At 44.3% G+C, this 27,092-nt stretch overlaps 2 protein-coding genes across 2 annotated transcripts in view; both read left to right on the top strand.

The window, feature by feature from the left end:
• The window catches only part of ANTXRL (ANTXR like), a 54,453-nt gene extending 50,335 nt beyond the window's left edge, over positions 1–4,118 (top strand). The window contains exon 18 of the mRNA XM_066620513.1: positions 516–4,118. Coding sequence (XP_066476610.1) covers positions 516–749 — 234 coding nt within the window. The 3' untranslated portion in view covers positions 750–4,118. The remainder of the gene's footprint in view (positions 1–515) is intronic.
• A 5,464-nt stretch (positions 4,119–9,582) lies between these two features.
• NPY4R2 (neuropeptide Y receptor Y4-2) lies at positions 9,583–13,187 on the top strand. The gene is made up of 2 exons (XM_066622078.1): positions 9,583–9,635; positions 11,810–13,187. Exon 2 carries the CDS (start codon positions 11,897–11,899, stop codon positions 12,977–12,979), a length of 1,083 nt encoding a protein of 360 aa, XP_066478175.1. The 5' UTR covers positions 9,583–9,635; positions 11,810–11,896; the 3' UTR covers positions 12,980–13,187.
• Positions 13,188–27,092: the final 13,905 nt, after the last annotated feature.

The following is a 27,092-nucleotide window of genomic DNA, read 5'->3' as shown; positions in this document are numbered from 1 at the left end:
TTTGGCAAGACCATTATGTGAAGAACATTACCTCTGTGTTAGGATTTGGATTTCAGGGCCTCCTGATCTACAATGCTTTGATCCAGGCATAAGTGGCTTGCTTCAGTGGTTTGCATACTGGCTATAAATATTTGCATAAACATATCTGTCATAAAATCCGTGCAATGCCAGTGCAATACATTTGATAAGGTTGCATCATTGGTGATTCAGCAAATCTTTTGGTTAGGCAATTCATTGCAGACAAATTGATGATGGTCCCTTGACTTCATATCTTTATAGGCAAAGGGGTCCACTAGCTTTCATTGTACATTGAAAGTGCTGTATAAATAACAATAATTGCTAAAAAAATAATCAGCAGGGAGTATTATATCATGATTTTAGATAGTGAATCTACTGGGACAGGAAACCATTAAGATTTCTTGGGCTATGTAAACTGCTTTGTGAATTTCTTTGATTAAAAGTGGTTCATTATTGTTATTTGCAAGGAATAATTTTCTGTTCATTTGCTTATACAGGGAAGATGCATAAATTTCAGCAGAGTGAAATCAGATGGGAGTGTCATTTCCTACAGCCCACCTCCGAGGCCACCAGAGCACGACACCAACTTCCTCAACAACGCTGCCAGAAATCCATCTTCTCCAGTGCCAAAGCAGCCTCCTCCCAATAGGCAGCTCCCCGCCAGGCCTCCTCCTTCAAGACTCCCACCAGGACCACCTCCATCACGCCCTCTGCCTCAGCTTGCGGCTTAAAGCACAGGAGACCAAGATTGCTCTAACCCAGTTCTTAGCAGAGCTTGGTGTATTTATTGAGTCTTGGTTTTTAATCATAATTTGTTGCTGGTCAACAAAAACAAATTTGTCAAATTGCCAGGTGTCAATTTATACTGTTTTACTATATTTATACTACCTGTGCCATATAAAAATTCCATGATTCTGACGATTTTGAAACTACTGGGTATATGACAAAAGAACATAAAGGTAGACAGTAGGGAAGGTAGTTAGATTGTGCATTAATGATTCACACACATGACCTCAGTATGTATTGTAAGAGTCCAGTCCTACCCAGTTTTCCAATACTGGTGCAACTGTGCTAGTGGGGCATGTACTGCATCTTGTGGTGGGGCAGTAGTCACAGAGGCATCCTTTTGTCCCTTTGCCTTGGGGCTGTATTGCAGCTGCACCGGTGCTGGAAATTTGGATGGGATTGGGCCCATAGTCATTAGATGAAAGTGGCTGTCAGCAAATAGGCTGATTAATGATGTCACTTCTTTCCTGCAAATTGAAACAGGGTCATCTAGACTAGCAGGAGATCCAGTACGGTGGAGGCAGAATGTCATGAATTATCTGCCTCTGTTTGCAGTTACAGGCTGGATGTACAGGAGGTGGCATTCAGATCATCTTTTCCAGATTCTCTTTATTTTCAAAAAAGACCCCTTTCCCTTTCTAACTCCAATAATTATAGAGAACCCTTTGGAAAAACATGGACACTGCCTGGTGAAAGCTCATACATAAGAGATTGTCTTGATATACAATTTTTTTCAGCACCCACAAGTGGTCTTTTCGCAAGGAACTTTAAGATCTCCTATTTGCAAGTGGGTGGTTACCAGTCTACTCCCATGCAGCCTTTCCTCTTTGTAGATACCAGTTTTTTATATCATCACATCAAAAGGTACTGCCGCCCTCCACTTCGAGGCTTATATTAATTAACCCATCTAAAAATTCACGTTAGCACAGCAATAAATCAACCAGTCTCAGAAGCTCATTTTTGCTTGTGCTAATCAGACACCCGTATAACACTAGTGATGCCTGCTGACTGGGAAAACAGTAACTGAGACTGTCACATTGAAATGTGTTTACCAAGTCAAATGGAGAACAAAAAGACAGAACAGAAACACACTGACAGCATAAAGCACATGTGTAGCTCTCAGATCATTGAAGCTTTCGCCATCTCAGGACCTATCAGTGCCACTGGGAGTTTTCTGTTATTTTAAATCTGACTAGACCTTTAAGTGACAGCTCAGTATACTGTGATATTGTGATGATGCATTACATTTGCTAATTTGGGATTAGGTTTCGAGGGACATTCTTCTTGAGTCCCACTGCTTTGCAGCTCATTGCTTCATTTGCACCTGCATAAATGCATAGCTAAAAAAAACCTTATTAAAGATTTCAGGCCAAAGACTAATGGTGCAGTCCTCGTACACAGACAGTTTAAATCCAATTCAAAATTAATGGGGCATAAGCAGCCAACTGCAAGCCGATTTGCAGCCTAAATTAAGTGCACATCATGCAGTGTGGGAAACGCATCTATCTTGCAGTCCTGTGATCCTGGTGAATTATAAGAATTGAGCAACTATGTTAGTGGAGTTGATTTTGTCAGTTTTTCCCACCCAGTTGGCTTCTTCTCTCCTGGAGTTGTGCCAATTTGGGAGAAAATCAGGCTGCATGTGAATGTTCCCAAGGGCTGCTTTTGGGCTCCAAGGTAGTTATTGGGGGTATGGGGGAGGGTTATCCCCCCCCCCCCATGAAAGACCCATTAATCATACCTTTCTTTGGGATTGACTGCTACTGTTCACAGCCAGTTAACACCCTTTGCTATTGCTTTGGTGGCTTTGTTTCTCCTCAGTCAGTCTGGGATCATGTAAAGGACATACTACTCAATCTTAACTGGTCTTAGCATGGGTGATAATAGCCAACAGGGGATCACAAAATGAGCCCTTCATAGTGCTTTCTCAATGATGCCTGAAAATTTGGTTTAAGTAGCATGCTTTTTTGGATTCTAAAAACGATTTATACACACACTTATACATTTGGCACAGGCCTCCTACGAAAGAAATGCACAGTTAGTTTCACCTGTGTGGTTGTAGTGTTAAAATATCAGAGCTATGGACTTCCAACATAAAAAAACAGTACTCCATGTTGCTGAGTATGTGATAGGGGCCTGAATTAGATTGCGGTCCAGGTAGGTTGCTTGTATTCCATTGATTCGTGCTGAATTTAAACAGTTCTTCTTTGTCCAGGGTTGCCTTCTTAGCTGCTGGGCATGAACTCAAGAGGACCTCAGTTTTTTAACAAAGCAAACTAGCAACATCTTACCAATATAGCATTTTCTAAAAATTCACAGAGAAAACAGCCCTGCTTCTGTAAATAGAATGAGTTACACATGAAAGAATTAGTAATTGTCTGCTTTACTGCTGGACGGTCAAAATAACTTATTAACTGGTGCTGAAGTTAATATATGCTGAAGGCCCCATACACTATCCATGCAGGTGCAATACTGCAGCTTGTACTAATATCAAATGACACTCTAGCTTTGAGCTGGGTTGGGAAAAATATTTTGGTACTTTTTTGTGTATTTAGGAGCTTCATGCTAGTGAATCAAGCAAAATGTATACAAAATATATCGCAGAGAGAGACAGGGAATTGTGAACATATAACAATGGAAAAGAGACAAAGGGCGCAATCCCAACCAACTTTCCAGCACTGACATAGCTGTACCAATGTGGTGCGCACTGCATCCTGCAGTGGGGAGGTAGTCAAGGGGGCCTCATCAAGCTAAGGGCAAGTTTGTTGCCTTACCTTGGGGGTTGCATTGCAGCTAAGTCAGTGCTGGAAAGTTGGTTAGGATTGAGCCCATAGATGACAGTCTTGGTATCAAACAAATGATGATGAAAAACAAAGTGTGGTGGTCGGATGAGAGGGGTTAAAAACAAACACTAGAGAAGATTGTTGGAGATGGCTGGGATGTGTCTGAGAATGTGTTGTCGGAGAATATACAGAGGATTTGTATTGGAACAGGGTCCTAGCCACTGACCAATCTTGTATACAACTTTATGTAACTAACAAACGGCTTCCATGTTATAGTTGTGTAAAATGTATGCATTGTGTGCATCTCTGCGTCATTGGCCATGTCTGCGACATTATGAGGGCTATGCAGCGAAGATCTCATAATCCAACTTCATGTAATCCTGATGGATTTGAAAACAGCAGTAAAAGTCCTAAATGAGTCACAGATCATCATGGTCCATTATTTCTACTTCAGAGGCACTTGAAGCACATACAGGAGCATACTCAGGGAGAAGTAAGGCTTCCATCCCGAATACAGTCACTTGGCGAGTTGTGTCTAGAAATAGCCTCTGGCAGAAGCCTTTCCCAAATCCTTCTCTCCTTACTGCTGAGTCAAGTTTTCCTCTCCAAGTCTCAGTCCTCTGTCTTTTATGCGGCTCGAAGAGCAACACAAAACAACGAGGAATCATTTCCTCAACAGCTTATGGCAGGCCCGTCTGCTCTCAGCAACCGGCTGAGTAGGTAGGCTGCTGCATGACATCCACATAGGGATCTGCTTCTACCTCCCACGTTAGAGCCTCTTTCATGTTTCCTTATCTTTCAGCTGGAGGCCTGACCTCAAGGCAATGGGATTACGCAACAGGCACATTTCCGTGGGCTGAGGCCAGACCTCAAAACTGCAGTGATTTCAGGCTTTAGCTATTTCCCTGATGCTGTTTTTCTGATGGGCGAAAGCTGGAGAAGAAGGACTGAAAACAAAGATGAGGAATTAATACGAGAGGGGGAAATAGACAGAGAAGCGGTGGCCTCAGGTTACGGGGAGGCACAGAGGCCAAGTCCAGCTCTGGCCTCCCAATTGGTGCCCGCTTGCCTCCTAATGGTGCAGTGGGTATGATCAGTGTGTGGGAGGTGTGAACTGCTTCCTTTATTTCGGAGTCCTGGGATGGGAAACTGGTCACAAGATACCAAATGTGCTGTTCCAGCAGGATTTGGAGCAGGAAGGCTTCATCTGTATTTTGGAGGCGTAGAAACTGTATTTAAGGAGTAAACAGATATCCATTCAAATTAGAAGCCATAGTCTCCATTGATTAATTAAGAAGCAGGGAGAGGGTGTTTGTTACATGGTTCAATGAAAAATGTGGGCTTCCTGGCCTGAGGAACTGTGGCCTCTTGTCATCAGTTCTGAAAGAGACCATGTTACTGGTCTGACCCTGTGCTCCTAGCACCAAACACCTAGCGTGCTTGAATGTGTGTCTCCTGCATGCTTTGAATTAATAGGAACAAATAGATATATAATATCTGTTATACATATAGTATTTTAATATATTAGACTTGATGCTGCCATGATATGTGACTGCCTTTGGGAAATGTTACAGCTCTGTACTTTTAACAGGCTACTATTTATATGCTTTTAACAATGATGGTAAATGGGACTTATTCCTGGGTAGGATTGCAGCCTAGGATTGTTAAAAATTTTCCTGCTTGATGATGACACTTCTGGTCATGACATCACTTCCGGTGGGTCCTGACAGATTCTCATTCTAAAAAGTGGGTCCCACTGAGAAACGTTTGAGAACTACTGTACTATTCTGTACATTCACTGATACTGTACTATTCACTGTACATTCACTGTACTACGTACTGATCATTCAGCCAGAAGTTCCCCTTTTTACATTGTTTATGGATTTTATCTTTTGTGTTTAATCATTGTTGTCTATATACAAACATATATGGTATACACACACACACACACACATGTATATACACACCAATGTTGTTGTTGGCAACCTTCAGTCTCGAGAGACTATGGTATCGTGCTCTGAAAGGTGGTTTTGGAACATCGTCTAGTGTGGCTGAAAAGGCCAATTCGGGAGTGACAATCCCTTCCACAACGGGAGCAAGTGCAGTCTGTCCCTGGTCTGTCTCCCTGGCTATGGGCCTTCCTTCTTTGCCTCTTAGCCTCAGACTGTTGGCCAAGTGTTTCTTCAAACTGGGAAAGGCCATGCTGCACAGCCTGCCTCCAAGCGGGCCGCTCAGAGGCCAGGGTTTCCCACCTGTTGAGGTCCACTCCTAAGGCCTTCAGATCCCTCTTGCAGATGTCCTTGTATCGCAGCTGTGGTCTACCTGTAGGGAGCTTTCCTTGCACGAGTTCTCCATAGAGGAGATCCTTTGGGATCCAGCCATCACCCATTCTCACGACATGACCGAGCCAACGCAGGCGTCTCTGTTTCAGCAGTGCATAATGCTAGGGATTCCAGCATGTTCCAGGACTGTGTTGTTAGGAACTTTGTCCTGCCAGGTGATGCTGAGAATGCGTTGGAGGCAGCGCACACACACATTCATTTAAAATATTTCTGCCCCATCTTTTCCAGGCTTGAGACAATTTGCATAAAATACAATCAATATTGTCAGTTAAATAAAATAATAACTAAGGCAAAACAATATACTCAGATATATAACCATGATTTTCCTTTGCTTTTATCATTACTGTATTAACCATTTTAACACAGCATCTCTTGCTGTTTTAATATTTGCCACTAGAGGACAGTAACCAACTTTACATTTCCCCCATTAATGTCAGAGCCAAATCCAATGGTAAGTACAGTACACTGGTGGATTAGGCATTTGATGAAGATGACAACACATGGATTGTGCTGTTGGTAAACCTATCTAGATGTTACTACTACTATTATCTGTTTCTGTCTGTGCTTGCCTGCAATCTCGCAGTGTTGCACTCAGGGGGTGAACCGATACAGGTTTCCAGTTTGCATATGTTCACATACAGGATGTACGGAATCATTTAACATGTGCCTTGAATATTTGTCTCTAGAATATTCAGTGTATCTTAAAAAAAAATGCACACACATTTTATTAATGAGTTCTAACTCATCTATACATCCTTGTAAAAAACTGCAACACTTGAACAACTAAGGAGGCAGCTGAAGAGATGTGTAGAACCATCCCAGCACACATGTTGGTGGATATCTGTAGATCCCTTAGACCGGGGTGCCCAAACCCCAGCCCTTGGGCCACTCATGGCCCTTGAGGCCTCTCAATGCGGCCCTCAGGCAGCCCCCAGTCTCCAATGAGCCTCTGGCCCTCTGGAGATTTGTTGGAGCCCACAATGGCCTGACACAACTGCTCTCAGTGTGAGGGCGACTGTTTGACTTCTCACGTTAGCTGTGGGATGAGGACTCCCTCCTCTGCTTGTTGTTTCATGTCTGTGATGCAGTAGCAGCAGCAAAGGAAAGGCCAGCCTTGCTTTGTGCAAGGCCTTTTATAAGCCTTGAGCTATTGCAAGACCTTCATTTATTCATATAAGTTCATCTTTAATATATTCATTTATGTAAACTTATGTAAATTTATTCAAATTTTAAATGTAAATTAATTCTTTTTTCACCAGCCCCTGACACAGTGTCAGAGAGCTGATGTGGCCCTCCTGCCAAAAACTTTGGACACTCCTGCCTTAGACAACCATGAAAGTGTTGTGCAGACACCAATGGGGAACATTGCAAGCACTTTATCTATCTATCTATCTATCTATCTATCTATCTATCTATCTATCTATCTATCTATCTATCTATCTATCTATCTATCTATCTATCTCACTTGCTAAGGGCACAATCCTACCAGTAAGGTAGGCTGGCACAAGTCCCTTGCACTGGCCTCCAGGTGTCACAAAAGTGCAATAAGCCACTTCTGCACCACTGGAATCCGGCCTCCGCGGCACCAGCCCAAGGTGCGTGCTGGTGGCAGGCCACCAGCGTGGGAGTTTGGAAAGGGTGGGGGTAGGGCATTTCAGGGGCATTCTACAGTGGGGAGAGGGTGAGTGGCAGGCAGAACAGTGGGAAGACTGGGCCCAGGAGTGCGGCAGGACCAGGATACAGCACTTAAGCCAGATCCTAACCCCCCCTCCCAAGCAGCCTGGCCATATACCAAAATAATCGGATCTGCATCACTGATTTAAGTGGCGCACATCTGAGTAGCCCCCATAGCGGTGGCTGCCATGCAACATGGGGTAAGGAGAATGAATTCCCCTTACTCCGAGTTGTGCTGCAATCTGGTCCAAGCCTGCTCTGGATGCAACACAGGCCAGTCGGCCTGCCTGCTCCAAGGCAGGTTAGGATTGGGCTGTAACTAGCAAAATTGGGTGCCCAGTCCTATACAAGCTTCCAGCATTTATGCAGCCATGTAAATGGGGGGGTGGGGTGCACTGCATCCTGCAGTGGGAGGTGGGACATCACAGAGGTCTCCAAAAAAATATTTGTTACATTGTGGCTGCATCAGAGCTGGAAAGTTGGTTAGGATTGGGCCCTGGGTCAAGCAATTACTGCTATCCATCATATGCATTATATTAATTCATCACATGTGAATTATAATATAGTATCTAATATGCCAGAGTATACCTTGACCAAGTGCCAGCCAACAAGTGAGCCATCACCTCCAAACTATCACCAGGACCCACTGGATCCAAAACCCCACCTTCAGACCTCCCAGCCCAATCCAGGACTTCTCAACTCTGTGCTGGCAAAATAGCTGGTGCAGACTTGAGTAACCCCATTGCAGGGCCCACGCCCTTAACCTGGGGGAAGGGGATGAATGTCTGCTGCTTGGCGCTCTTAGGATTCAGTGGTACCCATTTTAGCGCCACTGCTCCTCTGGGCACGAGGCAGCTCAGGACTGGGCTGCCCTTCTCTAAAGAGCAGCTAGAGGATTTCTCTCTGCTACATCTCCCTTCATCTGTCTGCTTTGTAATCTCAGCTTGTGCTTTGAGCTGTCGTCCTACCTTTGCTTATTCCAACTTCTTTCCCAAGTCAAGTGAATTCCCTTGATTGCTCTACCTTAGTTTCTGTCTCACTCTGAGTAACCCTTACCTGAGGGCACGCTGGCAACAAAACTAACAGCCCAATCCAGATGCCGGACAGCACCTGCCCCAGCAATGGCTGTCACAAACGTGCCATAAGGAGGGGAAAGGTATCAACGGGGGAGTTGAAACTGTGCCTCTGTGCCAGTTGGTGATCTGCCAAGACCCAGGAGCGGTAAGTTTCCCACTCAGCAGCAGGGAGGCATTCCTGGGTGGGCGAGAGGGTGGGAACGGGGTGGAATCCAAATAGGTGGCGCAGATCCAAGTAGACCCACTGCCAGGGCCCGACAGAGTAAGGCACCCTTACCTTGAGGAGATCTCTAGCTGTTTCCCTGGCCCCACAGGTACAGTGGTGGCCATTTTGGCACTGCTGTACCGCAGGGTGGGTGAATAGCATAGGACTGGGCTGCTCACCCTGCATTCATTTGATCGGGAATTAGAACTGACTTTCAGAAGAATCATCCAGTTCAGCTACAAAGAGGCTGCAACGATAGTAAAAGGCCTAGGCATGTCACAAAAAAGATTGTGTGCAGGACATCTGTGTTGTTCAATTCAAAAGCCCATGCCACATTAACAAGCTATTTCTGCCCAATGTTGCATATATGTAACAGGGACCAAAGTCTACACCTGTGGGCTGGGTAAAAATGGGTTAATCGTGTGAGCCTAACAATTTGTGTTCTCTCTCTCTCTCTCTCCTGCATCTACAATTTGCCTTTATTCTGAGGAGATACTCCACATCAACAGAGAGGGTGCCAGAGATTTGCATTCTCAAAGTTCTTGGCTAAATTAAATTCCCCCTGTAGTTAAAGAGGTTCAGGGGAAGAGCTGGCATCAAGACAGTCTACCGACATACACACAGCGGACAGCAACTTTCAGAACCAGCAAGGACTCAGGCTGATGCTCTGCTGTCGTGTGGCACCATTTGATTCTACCTGTGAAGGTCCCCGGTTGGTACTTGCGTAAATGATGCCAAAGGCTGCAAAAAGGTAAGTCCTTTATGAATACATTTTTCCAGCATTCACCAAGATAGGTGAAAAAAGATGATTCTGCTGCAGGTAGTTAGTTTTGTACTTAGGTGGCCTTTTATCTCTTGAAATCAAAACTTGGAAGTTGGCGGGGGGGGGGGTGAGGAGATGAGCCAGAAAACTAAATGCTGTCTTGAGCCAAATTAAGTCCTCAGAAGATGCTGTCATTATCTGGATGCATTTCACTCTGAAGAAGACAGGTTCCTTTGAAAGTCTCAGGGTGGCAATACCCTCATAAACAAGTAGGAAACACCCTGATCTCCATTGCAGGAAAATGGAAGATGCTGGAAGTTCAGTTTCTAGAAGAAATTGTTTGTCTTTCCAGCTGCCGTGAATGAGGGATGCACAGGGGAGTCCTCAGAGCACACCCAGCTCTGTACTGAAATGCTGGCGGTGGGATAATGTGGGTTATGGTCCCATGAAAGGGGACATTCCCTGAACCATATGATCCAGCACAGTGACGCCACTGCCTTTAATGTGGCCCTGGGCAAGCAAGACATAGTGAACTCACAAGGACAGTGCAATTTGATAGTTTTCTGTGTGATTTTAAGGAGCGGGTGCCATGAAAGTGTGCAACAATACTGATTAATCAATTTTTACTACGTGTGGCCCTCTTCATGTCTTCAGCATGGTTTGAAGACTAGCTGAAAGGGTGATGGTGCTATTTTTAGGTGTCAGCTGGCAACTGGCACCATTCACATGATTTCCTCTCTGCAACATTCATTTTTTTTTAAAAATGCAAGTAAAGAAATTAACTTCAAATTAATTTCCTGAATCAACAGGGAGTAGTGTTTAATGCAAGCATAAATGTCTGGATGTTTGCTTAAATGCGTAAGATTTAGCTGAGTGTAGAAAATGTACAAATGTATGGATACCAACTTCCCAGAAGTACAGAGCATAGCCCAGCCTACAAGTGTCCTACAAGGAAGATTTGACTTCATTAAGCTATAAGTCCAGTTCTAAATGAAAGGCTGATACAAAAGTGAACATGGAGTGCTAAAAGTTGCTTTGTGTCCCATAATGGAGAAAAAAGTGGGGCAAATATCCAGTAAATAAATAATAACATCATGGAAACATGGTCTTGCAAAATTGTGGACATGAAAAATTACCATCAGCTCCTCCTGCAATGGGCCTCAGTAGTCAAACCCTGTGGGAAGATTCTTGGGAGCTGGGGGTTGGGATAACACTGAGCCAATGCTATAGTTCATCCAAGAGGATGAAGTTCACCTTATAATGAAGAAAGCAGCACACCCTCAAAAGCACAAAACACAGTTGAAGATTTAGTATTTTTACATAAATTAATAAAAAGGTTCAATTTGTTAACAAATATATTTCATTTATGTCTAAGTTCACTTTCACAGTTTCCTTCAGATTTTAGTCAATCGGGCTCCATTGCGAAACATACTGAGGCGCAAACCTGATAAATACAGCGAGACTTTCGTCTGTGTAAACGTGTGCAGGAATGTGTTTTCAAGCTTTCGTTAACATTTACATAATTTTGCACATTAAGGAAATAAAAATGTCAACAGCAAATTATTTTTGTGCTTGGAAGGAAAAAGATTTTTTCAAAGGTTTTGAAAGCACCAGAAAAGACAGGTAATGGAAACAAACAAAACCAAAGGGGGAAACTGCGACATAAACATTTAGCTTTTCTTCTACAAGTAGGGATTTCAGAGTACTTGGGATTTTTTCCCAGTTACAGGGAGGAGTGATATTATTAGTAATGATAATATTCACCTTTATACATGCATGTATACAAGAGTGTTCACAAAGTAATTTACCTAGCAAATCAATAAATGGTTCTGTGTCCCGAAAGGACTCACAATCTATCAAATGGTCAATAGAAACACCAGCAAATTCACTAGAAAGATGCTGTACGGAGTGAATAGGGACAGCTGCTCTTGGCCTGCTATGTATAAGAGGACAATCATTTTAAAAGATGCCCCTTAGCCCAGTTAGCAGGGCTATGCACACCCCTAACTGCTGCCCCAATCAAGGGGCAGATGCACACATTCCAAATGAAAAAAAACATGGGAGACACTCCATATGTCTCCTGAGCTACATCAGGTTTTACTCTTAGCCACTGTTTTCTCCAAGCATGAAGGTTGTCTTAAAACTGTCTCTTTATTTTGCAGATCATTCTGACAGTCGTGTGGGACTCAGCTTGTGACAACATCAAAGAAGGTTTCTAATCCATCATCGAGCATCTATTTAGTTTCATCATGAACAGGACCATCACTTTTCACGGCATATTTCCACCCCATAGCAACCATACCCTTCAGTTCTGTGGGAATACCACAGATATTACTGCCTTTCTAGTCACATCATACAGCTTGGAGACTATTCTAGGTGTGCTAGGAAATACCTGCTTTCTTTCCATCCTGGCCAAACAGAAGGAGAAAGCCATTGTCACCAATGTCTTTATCACCAATCTGATTGCTTCAGGCTTGATCATGTGCATCTTTTGCCTGCCATTCACCATTGTCACTGTTCTGTTGAACTACTGGGTATTTGGTGAGGCTATGTGCAGAATGACCTCATTCATCCAGTGCACTTCTATGACTGTGTCCATCCTGTCACTTGTCCTCATTGCTTTGGAAAGACACCAGCTCATTATAAATCCAATGGGGTGGAGGCCCAGCCTCTACCAAGCCTACCTGGGTATTGCAATCATTTGGATTCTTGCTTCTCTCTTGTCCCTTCCATTCATGACTAACTCCACCCTGAGCGATGCGGGCTTCAAGAAGTTCTACCTAACAGGTTCCTATACAAGCAAAGCTATTTGTATATCTTCATGGTCTTCAGATGAGTCCAGACTCATCTATCTCACTGCCTTGATGCTGCTGCAATACTGTCTCCCCCTGGTCTTTATCTTGGTGTGTTATCTGCGCATCTACCTTCGCCTCCGGAAAAGAAAGTGCATGTTTGAGAAGAACAGTTGCCGGACGGTTCCCTTGAAGAGGATAAATGTCCTGCTGGCATCCATGGTGGTTGCCTTTGCAGTCTGCTGGTTGCCGCTGCATGTTTTCAACAGCATTGATGACTGGAACTACAAAATCATGCCCCACTGCCTCCATGATTTGATCTTCTCATTGTGCCATCTTATTGCAATGGCATCTGCCTGTGTTAACCCTATAATCTATGGTTTCCTAAACAGTAACTTCAGAAAAGATGTGAAGACCCTGATTCTGAGTTGCCAGCATCAGTCTTCGGTTCAAGAATATGAGCATCTCTCCTTGTCAACCATGCAGACAGATGTCTCTAAGGATTCCCTTAGATTAAGCAGGCAGCAGAATCCCATCTAGCATCTATGATAACTCTTCAAAATCCTGAGGCTTAGGGCACAGTCCTAACCAACTTTCCAGCACTGGCATAGCTGTGCCAGTGGGGTGTGTGCTGCATCCTGCAGTTGGGAGGCAGTCATGGGGGCCTCCTCAAGGTAAGGCAATGTTTGTTTCCTTACCTCGAAGTTGCATCTGCCTTATGTTGGTGCTGGAAAGTGGGTTAGGATTGCGCCCTTAATTTGTTTTCACATCTGAAGCTTAAAACAGTGTGTTTTAAGTAACTCTGGTCTGAAGACAACATATTGACTGGAACATATGTTTGATGTCTTTTTTTCCATATTCTCTCCCACTTCCATGGCATGTATACATGACACAAGAAGCAAGAGTCTTTCTTTGTGGCAGGTATGAATGTATGCTTGGACATACAGGTGGTGTGATGCTCAAAACTTTTTAAGGCAAAGGCACTGGCTGCTTCAAAAGACAACAGGAGATTCAGAGCACTGATCCTTGCACAACATACTCAACATTCCGTCACGCAAAAGACCCAGTTTACGTATATGATGATGATGACTCTCTTTAGAGCAGAGATGTTGCTCAGGGCGAATGCACTGCTATGGGGCCATTACTAAACTGTACAGTCATGATTCTAACTCAGCCTCACAAAAACCTGAGTTGCTCTGAATTTTCTTCAATTGACAGCACTTGCAGAACCTTACTAAGCCAAGCATAGCATAGCAGACTTCTAGAGGGTGTATAATGAAGTTATAATTGCCTGCTGCACTGATCATACAGAAAAGGCATCCTTTTGCACAAACATACATTCCTGCATTCTTTTCCCTGGGCGTATACTCGGTCAAATCATGGAGGGATACCCAAGTGTTCTCAGCTTTGCTTTACAGGGAATAGAGAAGTATCCCTTCTCTCCAGGTGGTCTTCATCACCCTGGAAGTGGACTCCCTGCTTGTAAGCGTCTTATGAACAGATGCTTAAACTGGGGGTGTTATGCGGATTGAAAGTACTTGACAGAAATCAACAGGATGGGAGATGCTGGGATGATCTGACTCTGCCGAGAGCAGCTACTAGCCCAGCAATTTTCAACCCTTTTCATCTCATGGCACACTGATAAAACCCTAAAATTGTCTGCACCCCATCAGTTTTTTGACAATTGACAAGGCACACCCCACTGACAGCAGGAGCTTGCATCTCCCAGTGGCCCTACTAACAAATGGTGCTCCCCCAAACCCCTGCGACACACCTGCAGACCACCCGCGGCACACCAGTGTGCTGCGGCACAGTGGTTGAAAATGGCTGTACTTAGCCTAACAGGAGTTACTAAGAACTGGAGCTTAAGTCATAGACAAAGCTGACAGAAATTAATCCACCCGTGGTCTTCCAGAAATGGTGCCATCCCCATTGCAGCCGCGGTTCTGTTGTTGTTCCATTGCATTTTTAGAAGAAATATTTAGCATTCCCTACTAAGCCCATCAGAACCTAGGTACTGTGCAGTCGGGGCAGCGAGCTACAACAAACACTGGTGATATGGCCAATGGCCACGTTTCAATAAGATGACTTGCCTCCTCCCTTGTAGCAACAGTCCCTTCCCTCTCTGCTTAGTGGCCTTGCCCCCTCCATAAGTGCGGGGGTTTCCCCCCTGCTTCAAAAGGCACACTGAATGCCATTTCCTCACTGGGGCTGCTGGGACATTTAACTCCAGCAGGGAAAACACACTCTCCTCCGCACCTACCACTGTCTCCGCCACTCCCACCCTTCCCATTGTCTTCCCTTCTTCTTGCCTCAAGGTCTTGCTCTCTGTCCTGTGGCAGAGAGAAAGGGAGGTGGATAGAGGCAGAGCTTTCAGGATCAGTTCAACTGCAGCTTACAAGCTCTCAGGAAGGGGCATCACCCCTATCCAAAAGTCTGCAACATCTTCCGTCTCAGCTGGTACCAGGACCAGGTAATCAAGAGGCTTCTGGAATAGGTGGGCAAGTTTAATGCTTGGCGTTCCTCTTCTCCCATCTACTCTGATGTTGCCAGGCAAGGCTCTCCTCCCACCCCCGGTTCAGATGTACGCACCAGAGAGAAAACACAAGAGCAAAGAAGCTAATAAAATGCCTTTGTAGGAAGCCAAACTTAACTGAGTAGCAAGATTTTTCCTATGGATGAGTTCATGTGAACGTCTCAAAGCTGCTGTAAAAGAAATTGGGGTTTGCACAGCTTCGTTTTCACCCTCCAAAAGTGGGGGGAAGCCAGTTCTTGAACCCATCTTCACCACGTTGTCTTTCCAAGAAGAGGAAGAAAGCCCACAGGACAGAATTGCTGTCAGAAATGTGGGTTGGCAAGAAAACCTGGAGCTGACTAATTTTTTGAGGGAAAGATTTGCTTACTAGCTTTTTTAGCCTAGTGATGAAAAACAGATTCCTGCTGGACTGTGCTATGGCACAAATGAAGCATTTCCTGATTGACCTTCGGTTCAGAAACTCTTGGTCTTAGTATACTCCATCTGTAAAATGGGTACATATTTGTTTTCCAGAATGTTGTCATATTTAATTCCTTAATACTATGCTATACATGTGTTGGTTTTACATCACAGTGGGGAAACTACATCTGCACTTAGCTGCCAGTTTTGTTATTCTGGCTCTAGCTTTCTTTGTGTTGGGATTGTGTAAGAATGATAGATGTCAGGCCTTATGTGAATGTGTGGATGTATTACTTGGTAGCAAGCACTTGTAACCATGTAAAATAGCTGTACATTTGACATTTTCTATGTGTGTGAGCTTTGCCCTTTCATAGCTTGGTTCCACCCATAAGTGCACAGATTTTATCCCTTTACCAAGGCTTTGTCCATAGGTGTGCTGACTCTTGGAAGTGGGTCCTGTGTTGCAGATTGTAGTGGGCCCCATCTCTTGAGTGTTGAAGCCCATCTCTGTCAGGTTTCCAGCCTTGTATAACGTACCAATTCCTGTTCCAATAACTTTAACTTTGCTGCACCTTCCTTATGAGGAAAGGCTACAGCATTGGGGTCTCTTCAGCCTAGAAAAGAGATGCCTGAGGGGGGGACATGATTCAGACATACAAAATTATGCACGGGAAGGATAAAGTGGATAGAGAGATGCTCTTTACACTCTCACATAACACCAGAACCAGCGGACATCCACTAAAAATGAGTGTTGGGAGGGTTAGGACAGTCAACAGTCAACAAAACCTTTATTAGGCATAAACATTTGATGGGTGAAGACTCTGTACAGAAACCGTAGAGAGAACAGAAACCTAAGTAGTACACAAATATATGTATATGTGTGCACCTACATGTACACACAGAAACAAACATACATTACATTTTACATACACACATGAATTATTTAAAAGACAGAAAACAATCAGAAAACTCTACAGATATTGCCAAGATATATTCTACTCAGTGATTGCTTGGTAGAGAAAGCTTGGTTCGATTCAGATTACTCAAATTTAGGAACTGTGTGACTGAGAGGGTTGCATGCTCTATGTCATCTGCTAGAAGAAATTGAATTATAGCGTTATCAGAATGCCCTGTTTCAGTATTGAGAAAGGGAAAGAGAAATTGCTGTCTTAGCACTTGATATCCGGGACAGTGCAACATAATGTGTATGGATGTTTCTACTTCACCTAAATTGCAGCTACATAAACGATCTTCCCAGGAGGCGTTTCTAAAACTGCCATGTAAGACATTAGAGGGGGTCACATTACAACGTGCCAAGGTAAAGGCCCTTCTCTCCAGGGGGTGCATTAGGAGGGACAGATATTTTGGTTGTTGACCACTTGCAATTTTAAGTTGAAAATTCAAAGGCGAACATTTTTCCCGTGCTGCGCCTAGAATCTCTTGCCTTTCTATATAATATAGTCAGATTTTCAAAAGCCTGGTGATAACCTCAGGAGAGGGGGCCCCTCAGGAGAGGGTTAGGACAGACAAAAGAAGCTATTTCTTTACTCAGTGTGTGGTTGGTCTGTGGAACTCTTTGCCACAGGATGTGGTGATGGCATTTAAAGGCCTAGATGCCTTTAAAAGCGGATTGGACACGTTTCTGGAGGAAAAATCCATTACGGGTTACAAGCCATGATGTGTACGTGCAACCTCCTGATTTTAGAAATGGCCTATGTCAGAATGCCAGACGCAAGGGAATGAGGTCTCTTGTTATCTGGTGTGCTCCCTGGGGCATTTGGTGGGCCACTGTGAGATACAGGAAGCTGGACTAGATGGGCCTATGGCCTGATCCAGTGGGGCTGTTCTTATGTTCTTAACAATAGCCTGAACTACAGGCATTAGCGAGAGCGCTCATCATCACACCATGAGAAGCTTCTCCTGCTCATTTCTGCAAATTAAGCTGTTGTTAAAGTCACAGGATAGGACTAGATCACTTTCTTTCCAACTCAATTGGCAACTCTGATACAACCTGCCAACTTGAATTAGGCTTCCTACTTACGGACAGTTGGGCAACCCAATCTTAGCACCAGCAGAAAGCACATTCTGCCAGCCTGGCTGTTGTAAAGCAGATTGAAGCAAGCTCCAGCAGGAGCACCAGTGGGAAGGCTGGCGCCTTCCCGTGCATGTCAGCAGATCTATGGAGGAGGTGAGCCAATTCAGGAGGTTGGAGGGAGATGGGGAGGAGGCTGAATAGGGTGGGAAGGTGGACAGAACAGAGGAGGGGTGGGTGGAATGGTGCAGTGGCAGGGGTGTGGAGGAGGACGGATCGGACCTGGGAGGGGGTGCGCATGGCAAATCCCAACCCTCTTCCCAGGCCTGATCTGCCTGCATGGATTAACTCAGACTTGCACCAGCGATTGAGCTGGCACAGGTCCGAGTAGACCCATAGTAGCTGCTGGGACTAACACTAGGGCAAGGGGGCAAATTCCCCTTCCCCCCAAGGAGACCTCCAGTAGCAGAAACTCCCCTGTGGGATGAAGCAGAAGCTACACCAGTGCGGCTGCATCAATGCGTGGGCAGTTGGATAGGACTGGGCCACCAATTTTCAAAACCCAATCTTGAAAATGCCAAGTTGTTAATGTATTGTTGAACAGAACTCTGCTTGCAACAAAGATCGGTTTCTAGAATTTCCTTTAACAACCTGATCACAGAAATTTGGCCAGTGGAACTTTTCCCTAGGTGGATATAGATCGACAGGAAAATGTTACCAGTTTAATTTCTGCTGTTCAGGCTGCTTTTGAAGGCACAGGAGTGCTCAGTAAAAACCAGGACTTTCTGCCCGTTTCGGTCTGAAATGAAAACAGATTAAAAAAAATACCGTGATGTTGATTGTAAAAAGTCTGAGGGCCCCACGTGGAAGGGCTCTCAGAGTTATTTGCCAAATAAGTGATATTGATTTGTCCAGCTTATCAACATTTTCTCTGGTACTGTCGGAGGGAATTTACTTTTGGATTATTGCTGTAGTAAGTAAATATCCTTTTGTACACAGAAACTAATACAAAAGCATCAGGAGTAAAGAAGAAATTAAAACATTCTGCTTCATTTTTCTTCAGGTGCAGTGAAGTGTAAGAAACAGATTTAAGACGCTTGGTTGAGTTTCACTGTATCTAGGTGATTCCGCAGGGCTGAGGTGCAATGATTAGCTTTTTAGACATGAAAACAAATTAATTGTTGTTGTTGCTATGATTTAGCCAAAAGCTTTGCTAAGTATATTTGTGTGGATCTCAGTGATCTCTTATTAATGATGTGATGTGGGCCTTTAAACTAAATACATTATTCCAGTAGCCTAGTAATCTATTCAGGATGGTGTGATCACTGACCAGAGTGTCAGGCTTGTGTGTTCATGTCTTGGGTTCAGATCCTCCGTGGCCTTGGCCAAATGTACAACAACCCTGTCAGATCAAGCAAATAAAGTCACATATGCTTCCTTCCGAACAGGAATGGAGGAGCAATGCAACGACAAATAATGAACAGTATATTTCTATATTCCTCTCTTTTCTGTGCAAATATTATAATTGTGTGTGTTGCTGAGATCGGTTTCAGCTGGTATTATCCTGTAAAGTGTGAGAGGTGTTGGGAGCATAGCTGGACCTTTCTGGCTGGAGAGCAGAAACTCTTGAAATCAGGAATTAATGACTGTATGGATCAGACCTTTCTATGTTGAGCATAGAGTCCTTTGGCTCTACAAACCTTGCCTACATGAGAACATGTTAAGTCATAATAACGACTTTAAAATTCACTGTAAAACATGAGCCTAGCAACAAGACATTACCATCAGCACATGATCCATTTGGAGTCCTTTCAAATGATATTTTCTTCCTGCAAATGGCTGGAAATGATGCTAACCAAACATTTTCAGTTAGCACACTGATGTGATTATGGCTCTGGAAAGGTTATTGTTAAGGATGGCTATTATGCCTGCTTGTGACTATTTCTGTTTGTTATTTTTCAGATTTGATTCCTTTTGGGGGGGTTATTATTCAATTACCCCTGACAAAGAATAGGCATGTTTTTCTCAAAAGCTAAGGCTGTATTTGTAGCTTTGAGTAAGTCCTACAACTAGACAACTTTGGTTTCGTGTCTCAGCATCTGAAATTGCACATAAAACACACTTCAAGTATCAAAAGATACATTTTTTAAAAAACAGGAGGGAGCAATGGTTTAGAGCAGGGGTGCCCAAACCCCGGCCCTGGGGCCACTTGCGGCCCTTGGGGACTCCCAATCCGGCCCACAGGGAGACCCCAGTCTCCAATGAGCCTCTGGCCCTCCGGAGGCTTGCTGGAGTCTGTGCTGGCCCTACACAACTGCTCTCAGCATGAAGGCTACTGTTCAACCACTTGCATGAGCTGAGGGATGAGGGCTCCCTCCACAGCTTGCTGTTTCACATCTCTGATGTCGCAGTGGCAGCGATGGAAAGGCCAACCTTGCTTTGTGCAAGGCCTTGAACTATTGCAAGATCTTCATGCATTCATATAAGTTCCATAGCTAATATATTCATTTATGTAAATTTATTCAAATTTGAAATGTAAATTAACTCTTTTTTCCCTGGCCCACAACACAGTGTCAGAGAGATGATGTGGCCCTCCTTTCAAAAAGTTTGGACACCCCTGGTTTAGAGAAGTGGTTCTCAAACTTTCCTGCCCCGCAACCCACCTTAGCACAGAGCTTGGCAACTTGAATGTTTTGGCAGTGACATGATGACATGATGATGCCATGACATCATCACATCATGCCAAAACTTCCAGGTTGCCAAGCTTTTGCATTTTTTTAACACAAAAATCCTAATGCCGAAGCCTCTGTTTTCAGCTCATTCCAGGTCTTGTCATGTCATGTTCTCTATGACAACAGTGTTTTAAAAAGTGAAAGTTTGGCAACCTAGAAATTTTGGTGGAGTGGCAGGTGGTATTAACGCGATTCACCAAAAGGGAGGAAAGAGTAGCAGAGAATTGTGCAGCAGTGTTTGGACTTGAGGAAATAGATGGATGGGTCAACATCTAGCACAGTGCTTGAATTATGGGAAGGAAACTAGGAGGGCACTTAATTACCTTCCAAAGTCCCCTGACTCCCCCCTCCCATTTTAGCCAAATGATGCCCCCCATGACCTCCTAAAACAGTAGTTAAGTCAAAGGGAGCAGTCACAAAAGGGAAGAAGACCAGGCCCCTTCTAGCTCCTCTGTAGTTGATAGCCACATATTGTCTGAACACTTCACGTTTTCATATGCCAATATCTTTTACCAGGGACAGTCTCAGTTTTTGTAACTGCTTGACAAAACAAGCTCCCTGTCTTGACCTTACTTGTTTTTGAAGGAAGACTGGACGTATTCTTTAAATTGTGCTAGTGAGCACACATACATACTGCAGTTCTTCCAGCTTCCACTCCCACCCTCCAGGCCTCTCAAAATTCACTCTCTGAATGGACTCATGACTCTTGTACACGTATGTGTAAATGTACACATATGCACACTATACAAGCACCACCTGTGTACTGTTGCTGTTCCTCTCTTAGGCCGCAACCCTAAACACACTTTCCTGAGAGTAAGCCCCATTGAATATCATGGGACTTATTTCTGAATAGACAGGCGTAGGACTGGGCTGTTAGTTGCCTGTCCTGACCAGGATAAATGCTACTGAAGGAGTCTGCTGCAGTTCTGTAATACTGTGTATGCATACTATATACAATGCGAGTGCACATGTATAATAATAAATAAACAGGTATACCTTCAATAACAAGGCCTCATTTAGCACTGATTCATTATAGCACCCTTTTCCTGAAAGTTTGACAGCCATAATTGACAGTGAGCAGTGAATTAGTGGGTGTCCGCAGGTATCGTCCTCCCAACTGGCTTGCTCTTTAGCAGTGACCCTACCACCAGAGAGCAGGTCGGCCTGGCAACACAGTGACTGCTAGTGACAGAGACTGACTGTACAGGCACTTCCCTCTGCTCCCCAGCAGCCAATGAGGTACTAGCCCAGCATGAACCCTCACAGCAGGACTATCAGGACTACTGATCAGAGATCAGTAGACAGCAGGACTGTCAGTAGCCAGGCCATTGATCACTGCAAAGAACAGAGTTGAAGAAGCAACACAAAACATGAACACTTCCTCCTCCCTCCCTTCCCCAGCAGCCAATAGAATTGCTCCCAAGCGCCCTAGAGCAGTTTATCTCAGCCAGTGGTATTTGAAGTGGTATCCAGTAGTACTCGTAGAACCCCCAAACACCCACCGACTGGCAGCAAGACCAGCAATGCAACCCAACAAACAGCAATAGGAGGTTTGGCTCAACAGGCAGAGCTCCAGCGTGCACTTTTGGCAAGCTCAAAAAAGCCCTCCCATCTGCCCTAACAGCCCAATCCTGAGCTACTTGGGGGCGCAACAGCTGTGGTGACACAGAAAATGGCTACTGCCACATCCAGCACACCCAAGGTAACCACCGGGGGCATCTCAGACTTTTGTCCCCTTCCCCTGGGTAACGGGAGTAGCCCCGCAATAGAGCTACTCCATTCACCACCGACCAAAAGGTCCCGCCTCCCTCCCTCTCCACTCCCTCCCCCCGGCACAGCTCCCCCCTGCCCTCCCAATCCAGAAGTAATTGGTGATGACATCATCCACAGTTACTTCCAGTGGTTTTTCCAATAGGTGGACCATGGTACAGCATGCACCAACATTGAGAAATGCTGCCCTAGAGAGATCTTGGGAGAACCTCATTGGTTGCCATGTGACTTGCAAGAATTAAGGACTTGAGCTTGACGACTCTAGAATTTCAGACTCAGTTATTTGGCCGCTGCAGATCGCATGGCAGTCAATGTTGGGGCAGATCAGCATTGAGAGTGATCGCCAGGAGGCTGTGCGTTCTCCTGATGTGACGGTAAGTCTACCCTTTGACATCGCTCTGGCGCTAGCTGTAATTCTGCTTCATTGCCTTCAGCTCTGTGGAACAGCAAGGTACTACATGAGGACTGTGAGCCAGGAGAGAACACTTAAGAAAGACTGTGTGTACAGCTCAGTTCATCTTCACATTCCAGAGACTGACCAGGGATTGATAGAATCTTCAGACATGCTGTCAAGAAGGTCTCACAAAGCTGTCAGAAAACCCCTAGTTAAGCAGACTACTGCCCAGCCAGCCTTTTCAGTGCCTGTTGGATTTGTGCAAGGAGCTTAGTACATCCCAGCCATTCCCCCCTCCAAATCTTACTATGTCCACAGAATTATAAAAGAGATAGATAGATAGATAGATAGATAGATAGATAGATAGATAGATAGATAGATAGATAGATAGATAGATAGATAGACAGATAGACAGATAGACAGATAGATAGATAGGCCATTTTAAACCACTGTGCCGTGGCACACTGTTGTGCCGTGAGTGGTCTCCAGGTGTGCTGTGGGAGTTTGGGGGAGGGTCATTTAATAGTAGGGCCATTTGGGGATGTAAGCCCCTGCAAAGCAGTACAGTGTGCCTTGTCAATTGTCAAAAAACTGATGGTGTGCCTTGACAATTTTAGTACCTTGTCAGTGTGCTGCGAGATGAAAAGGGTTGAAAATCACTGAGATAGAAAGATAGCAGCATTCTAGGCTATCCATTACCAGATTGAAGAACAAGGGTTTGTATTAGAGTTAGACTATCTCTACTGATAGGAAGGCTTTGATATCAATCGTTCCCCACCAATAATAGTTGCTTGTTCTTAAATCCAGTAAGTTTCAGTAGGCTTTGGGAGATGAGTCCATTGTCCTGCATTGGACAATGTCCAATGTCCTTTCGCGGTTTTATTCTAGATAATGACACTTTTCCCTACTGATATCCAGCCTATTTTCAGGCTGAATTATTAATCAATTGTTACTTTTAATAATTAACTTGAACGAAGGAATTCAATTTTCACTTCAGTTGTGACAGGCCTATAGGCCATGTTGTGCTACAATTGCTCTTAATATCCATCTTCCCTCACCCATCAACCCCCGACTGTTACCTATCAGCACTATCTCTAGTAATAGCATTGGGGAAAGGACTTTCTGGCATCAGGAAAGAGAGAAGCTTTGACTTGTATCATCAGAGAAACTTATGACCATGTTGGTCATTTGGGGAGCAGTCAAAAGCTATTCTGTTGGAGGCTGTTGGGGAAATGGTGAAGTTGCAGCCCATGAGTCAGCTCAAATTTGCCTGGTTCTATTAAATTGTCATTCAACTTTTTCCCCCTCCATTTTTCTACCGGGGGCAGACAACTATGGTCCAAACTAGTTACAGAAATGGTTAAAGATACAAGTGGGTGAGCTGCTGCTGCTGCTGCTGCTGCTGCTGCTTCTACTATTCTACTATTCTTGTATTCTATTCTACTAGAATATTTTATTAGTAATAAGTGGGAAACCCTCATCAGGAATTCCATAGTCATGATTCAATATCCCAGGAAGATTTGGATAATTGGTCTGCCACTGCCTAGGTCCACCAACACATTCATCTCACACCGTCCCAGATATTGAGTGATGACCATTGTGACTCAGGAGGACTGAGTAGAGAGTGTTTGGAGAGTCATTTAGATTTGGTTCTCCTCATTATGAGACTGAGGCAGTTCAGGATATAATGCTGCCTTTATTAGATCTGTCTAGATCTAGTCTAGTCCAGTTAAATGACCTGCCAAAATTCCTCAGTCTGCTTTGCAGACTGTGAAACAAGGGCCATTTGGCTTGGGGGACATAAAAAAATTGAAAATGAGCAGGGTGTTACCATTAAAGTTGTGACAGCCATGCATTATTTTTCTTCCTTTATACGTTTGTTTGGTTTTTTTAAAAAACACCTCATTTAGCAGTGAATACTGCTGGATTCTGACCACTGTCATTCCCCCCCCCCCAATTCTGGTGGTAGCCAGGAGCTGGAAGGAACATTGAAGATCTAAATATAAAGGGTTATGTCAATGTTTAAAGAAAAAAAATTCTGCTGCAGCTACTGTAATGAAAAACCCTCCTCCCAAATTACTTAGGTGTTTTTACGCCCCACCCCCACACCAAATGACTCTCATTTCCGGAACCCACCAACTTGGAGCTAAATGAGAATTTAGCCCACTAGAGCCCACTAGAATTTAGCCCACTAGAGAATTCTTGGGCTAGCATGAAGTCAACCAGAAGTTGTAAATCTGAATCAAAGACAAGGTGAGGAAAGATTGTATTTTTAAGATCCGCACTGAAGAAGCCCATCGCAAGAAATACTGATAATACACAAGAAATGTTATCAGCTCCTTGACAATTGTCTGTTAACTTCCAAAGCGAGAAAGCTTTTCCTGGGGATTATGTGCACAAAGCACATAAGTGCTTGAGTATTAACACACAATATTTATTGCTAGCTTTCCTAACTGAATTTGAGGTTCTGGCAGTAAGATGGATAATGTGACACAGAAGCAGATGGATGGAGGAAATAGTGGAGAAGCAGACAGCCTTATTGAATAAACCATCCTTTTATCTACAAGGCTGCTCTAGTTAAATCAGATGCATATAATGAGGATGATTAACTTGCCCCAGGAGTTGGAAAACTAGGTAGAAGGAAAAAAAAATTTGCAACTATTGAAGGGAGACCAGGGTGTGGACGAGAAATTTTGTAGTGAGGACAGACAGCAAAGGCTGCAATTTTCTAAAAGAGAGAAGTGACATGATTTAGCAACAGACTGAATATCAGGGGCAAAGGAGAGAACAGTCAAAGAGAAAACCCAACCTGGTGTCCTTGGATTCCTCTCAGCCTTCCCTTTCCGATGGACTAAGGCACGTCCGCCTACTCACGAGTAAATGTGCGATATGGCTCAGTTTCACTTTCCATAGGGCTCCATGCATTTTTGGTTTTCCGGTTTTTTGGCCATAACTTTTCATGGAAAGGAGATATTTCACTCTAGATTTTTGCATTGCATTCTGCTGGAAATTCCACATCCAACGGTATATAGCATGATGGGGTTAGTCATAACCTCCACGATGTTGGGTCATTTGTGGTGTCACTCCCCCCAAGGCTGGTACCCAGGACAGACCACCCCCTTGCCCTCACTATCTACACCACTGAACCCAGGTTTCATGCCTGATCAGCAGAGTGCATGGTGGCATTATATATGGATAAGGGAAGTGTGCAAGGCCTGGGAAGAAAGATGAGGAATTTGGTAGGCTATTTTGTGTCTGAGATAGTGATGAAGAACTCATGTAAAAATATCAGAGAAGCACTTTCAGTTGTTGGGCTGGGTGGAGGGGAAATGTTCTGGGGTAGACAGGTAGAGCTGGGCGTCATCATTATATGTTGTACTGAAACACATGGGATTTGTGTGTTGGAAATAGCAAATAGGCAAGAACCCCAACAAAGGGACATCAACACTGAGATGGAAAGCAGAGACAGAGCCTTCCCCCCTTGGAAATATTGAAAGGATGATTAAACAGGTAAGAGGAGTACAAATTGATGACAAAACCATAGAGATGGAGGGCAAGAACAGATTCATGCAAAAGAAAGCAGAAGAGGGGTCAAGGTAGATGAGACCCCTTGGGAAGGGGTAAAGACCTTGGGAATTGGCAGGAGGAGCTCATTAGCAGTGGCGTCACTAGGGTTTGCGTCACCCAGTGCAGGATGCCAGTGCATCACCCCCATGTAGTGGGCGGGGCAACACCCCAGGTGGTGGGTGTGGTGATGTACCATCACTCCACCCCCACTGGTTTTTTGGGTGTACCTTTTGACAGAACGAAGATAGAACACATTCTGCATGAAATTACGCATTGTTTGATATATAACCTGTTGGTATTATTCCTCCAAACTGTGATTTTAGTTATTTAGGTCACTAGTGGTGTCACACACCCCTCCCAGAGTGTTAACTTACTAATACCTTATTGCAGCAGTTCTCAAACTTTTAGCACTGGGACCCACTTATTAGAATGACAATCTGTCCAAGACCCACCAGAAGTGATGTCATGGTGGAAGTGACATCATCAGCCTAATTAAATAAGTATAAATAATCAAAGTAAAACAAATAATTAAATAAGCAGAAGCCAGCCCTGGTCCACCAAATGAATTTCCTCTGTAGCCTGCCTACAATAACACCCCTCTACAAAATCAGTAAGGTTTTCAGCCCTACCCAGTGCCCAGTTCAAATTGAGAACTTCTGTTTAAACCAGATCACTGTCAGGATCCACCTGGCTTTGTAAGTCTCAAAAAGGTTCACCTTATCAGCTGAAGCCTCTGTTTTGATCCTTTTTAGTGGGGTTGGGGGGGGGCTGCCTTCTGGAGCATTTGTTGAGTCCAGTTCCATCAGATCAGGACCATTCCGGTGGCTTCACATTCCCCTTTGCCTGGCCTGACCACTAGCCAAGGCACATTTGCTTACTTGTGAGTAAACACGCCCGTGAGGCTTACTTTTGCTTTCCATAGGGCTCAAAGGATTCGTCTGCTTGGAGGGAGGGACTTCCTTCTCAGGTGTTTTTGGGGGCTGCATTCATTGGATCAGAACCATTCTGGTGTCATTGGATTCCGCTCAGCCTGCTCTTTCCGATGGACTAAGGCAAGGTTGCCTACTCACGAGTAAACACGCGCTACAGCTCACTTTCACTTTCCATAGGGCTTCATGCATTTTTTGTTCTCTGGTTTTTTGGCCATAACCTTTGATAGAAAGGAGATATTTCACTCTGGTTTTCTGCATTGCATTGTGCTGGAAATTCCACATCCAACGGTA

The sequence above is a fragment of the Tiliqua scincoides genome, chromosome 3 (assembly GCF_035046505.1).
Source record: "Tiliqua scincoides isolate rTilSci1 chromosome 3, rTilSci1.hap2, whole genome shotgun sequence".
Classification (NCBI taxonomy): domain Eukaryota; kingdom Metazoa; phylum Chordata; class Lepidosauria; order Squamata; family Scincidae; genus Tiliqua; species Tiliqua scincoides.
The sequence above is the reverse complement of the archived record's forward strand: the minus strand, read 5'-3'. Positions and strand labels throughout refer to the sequence as shown.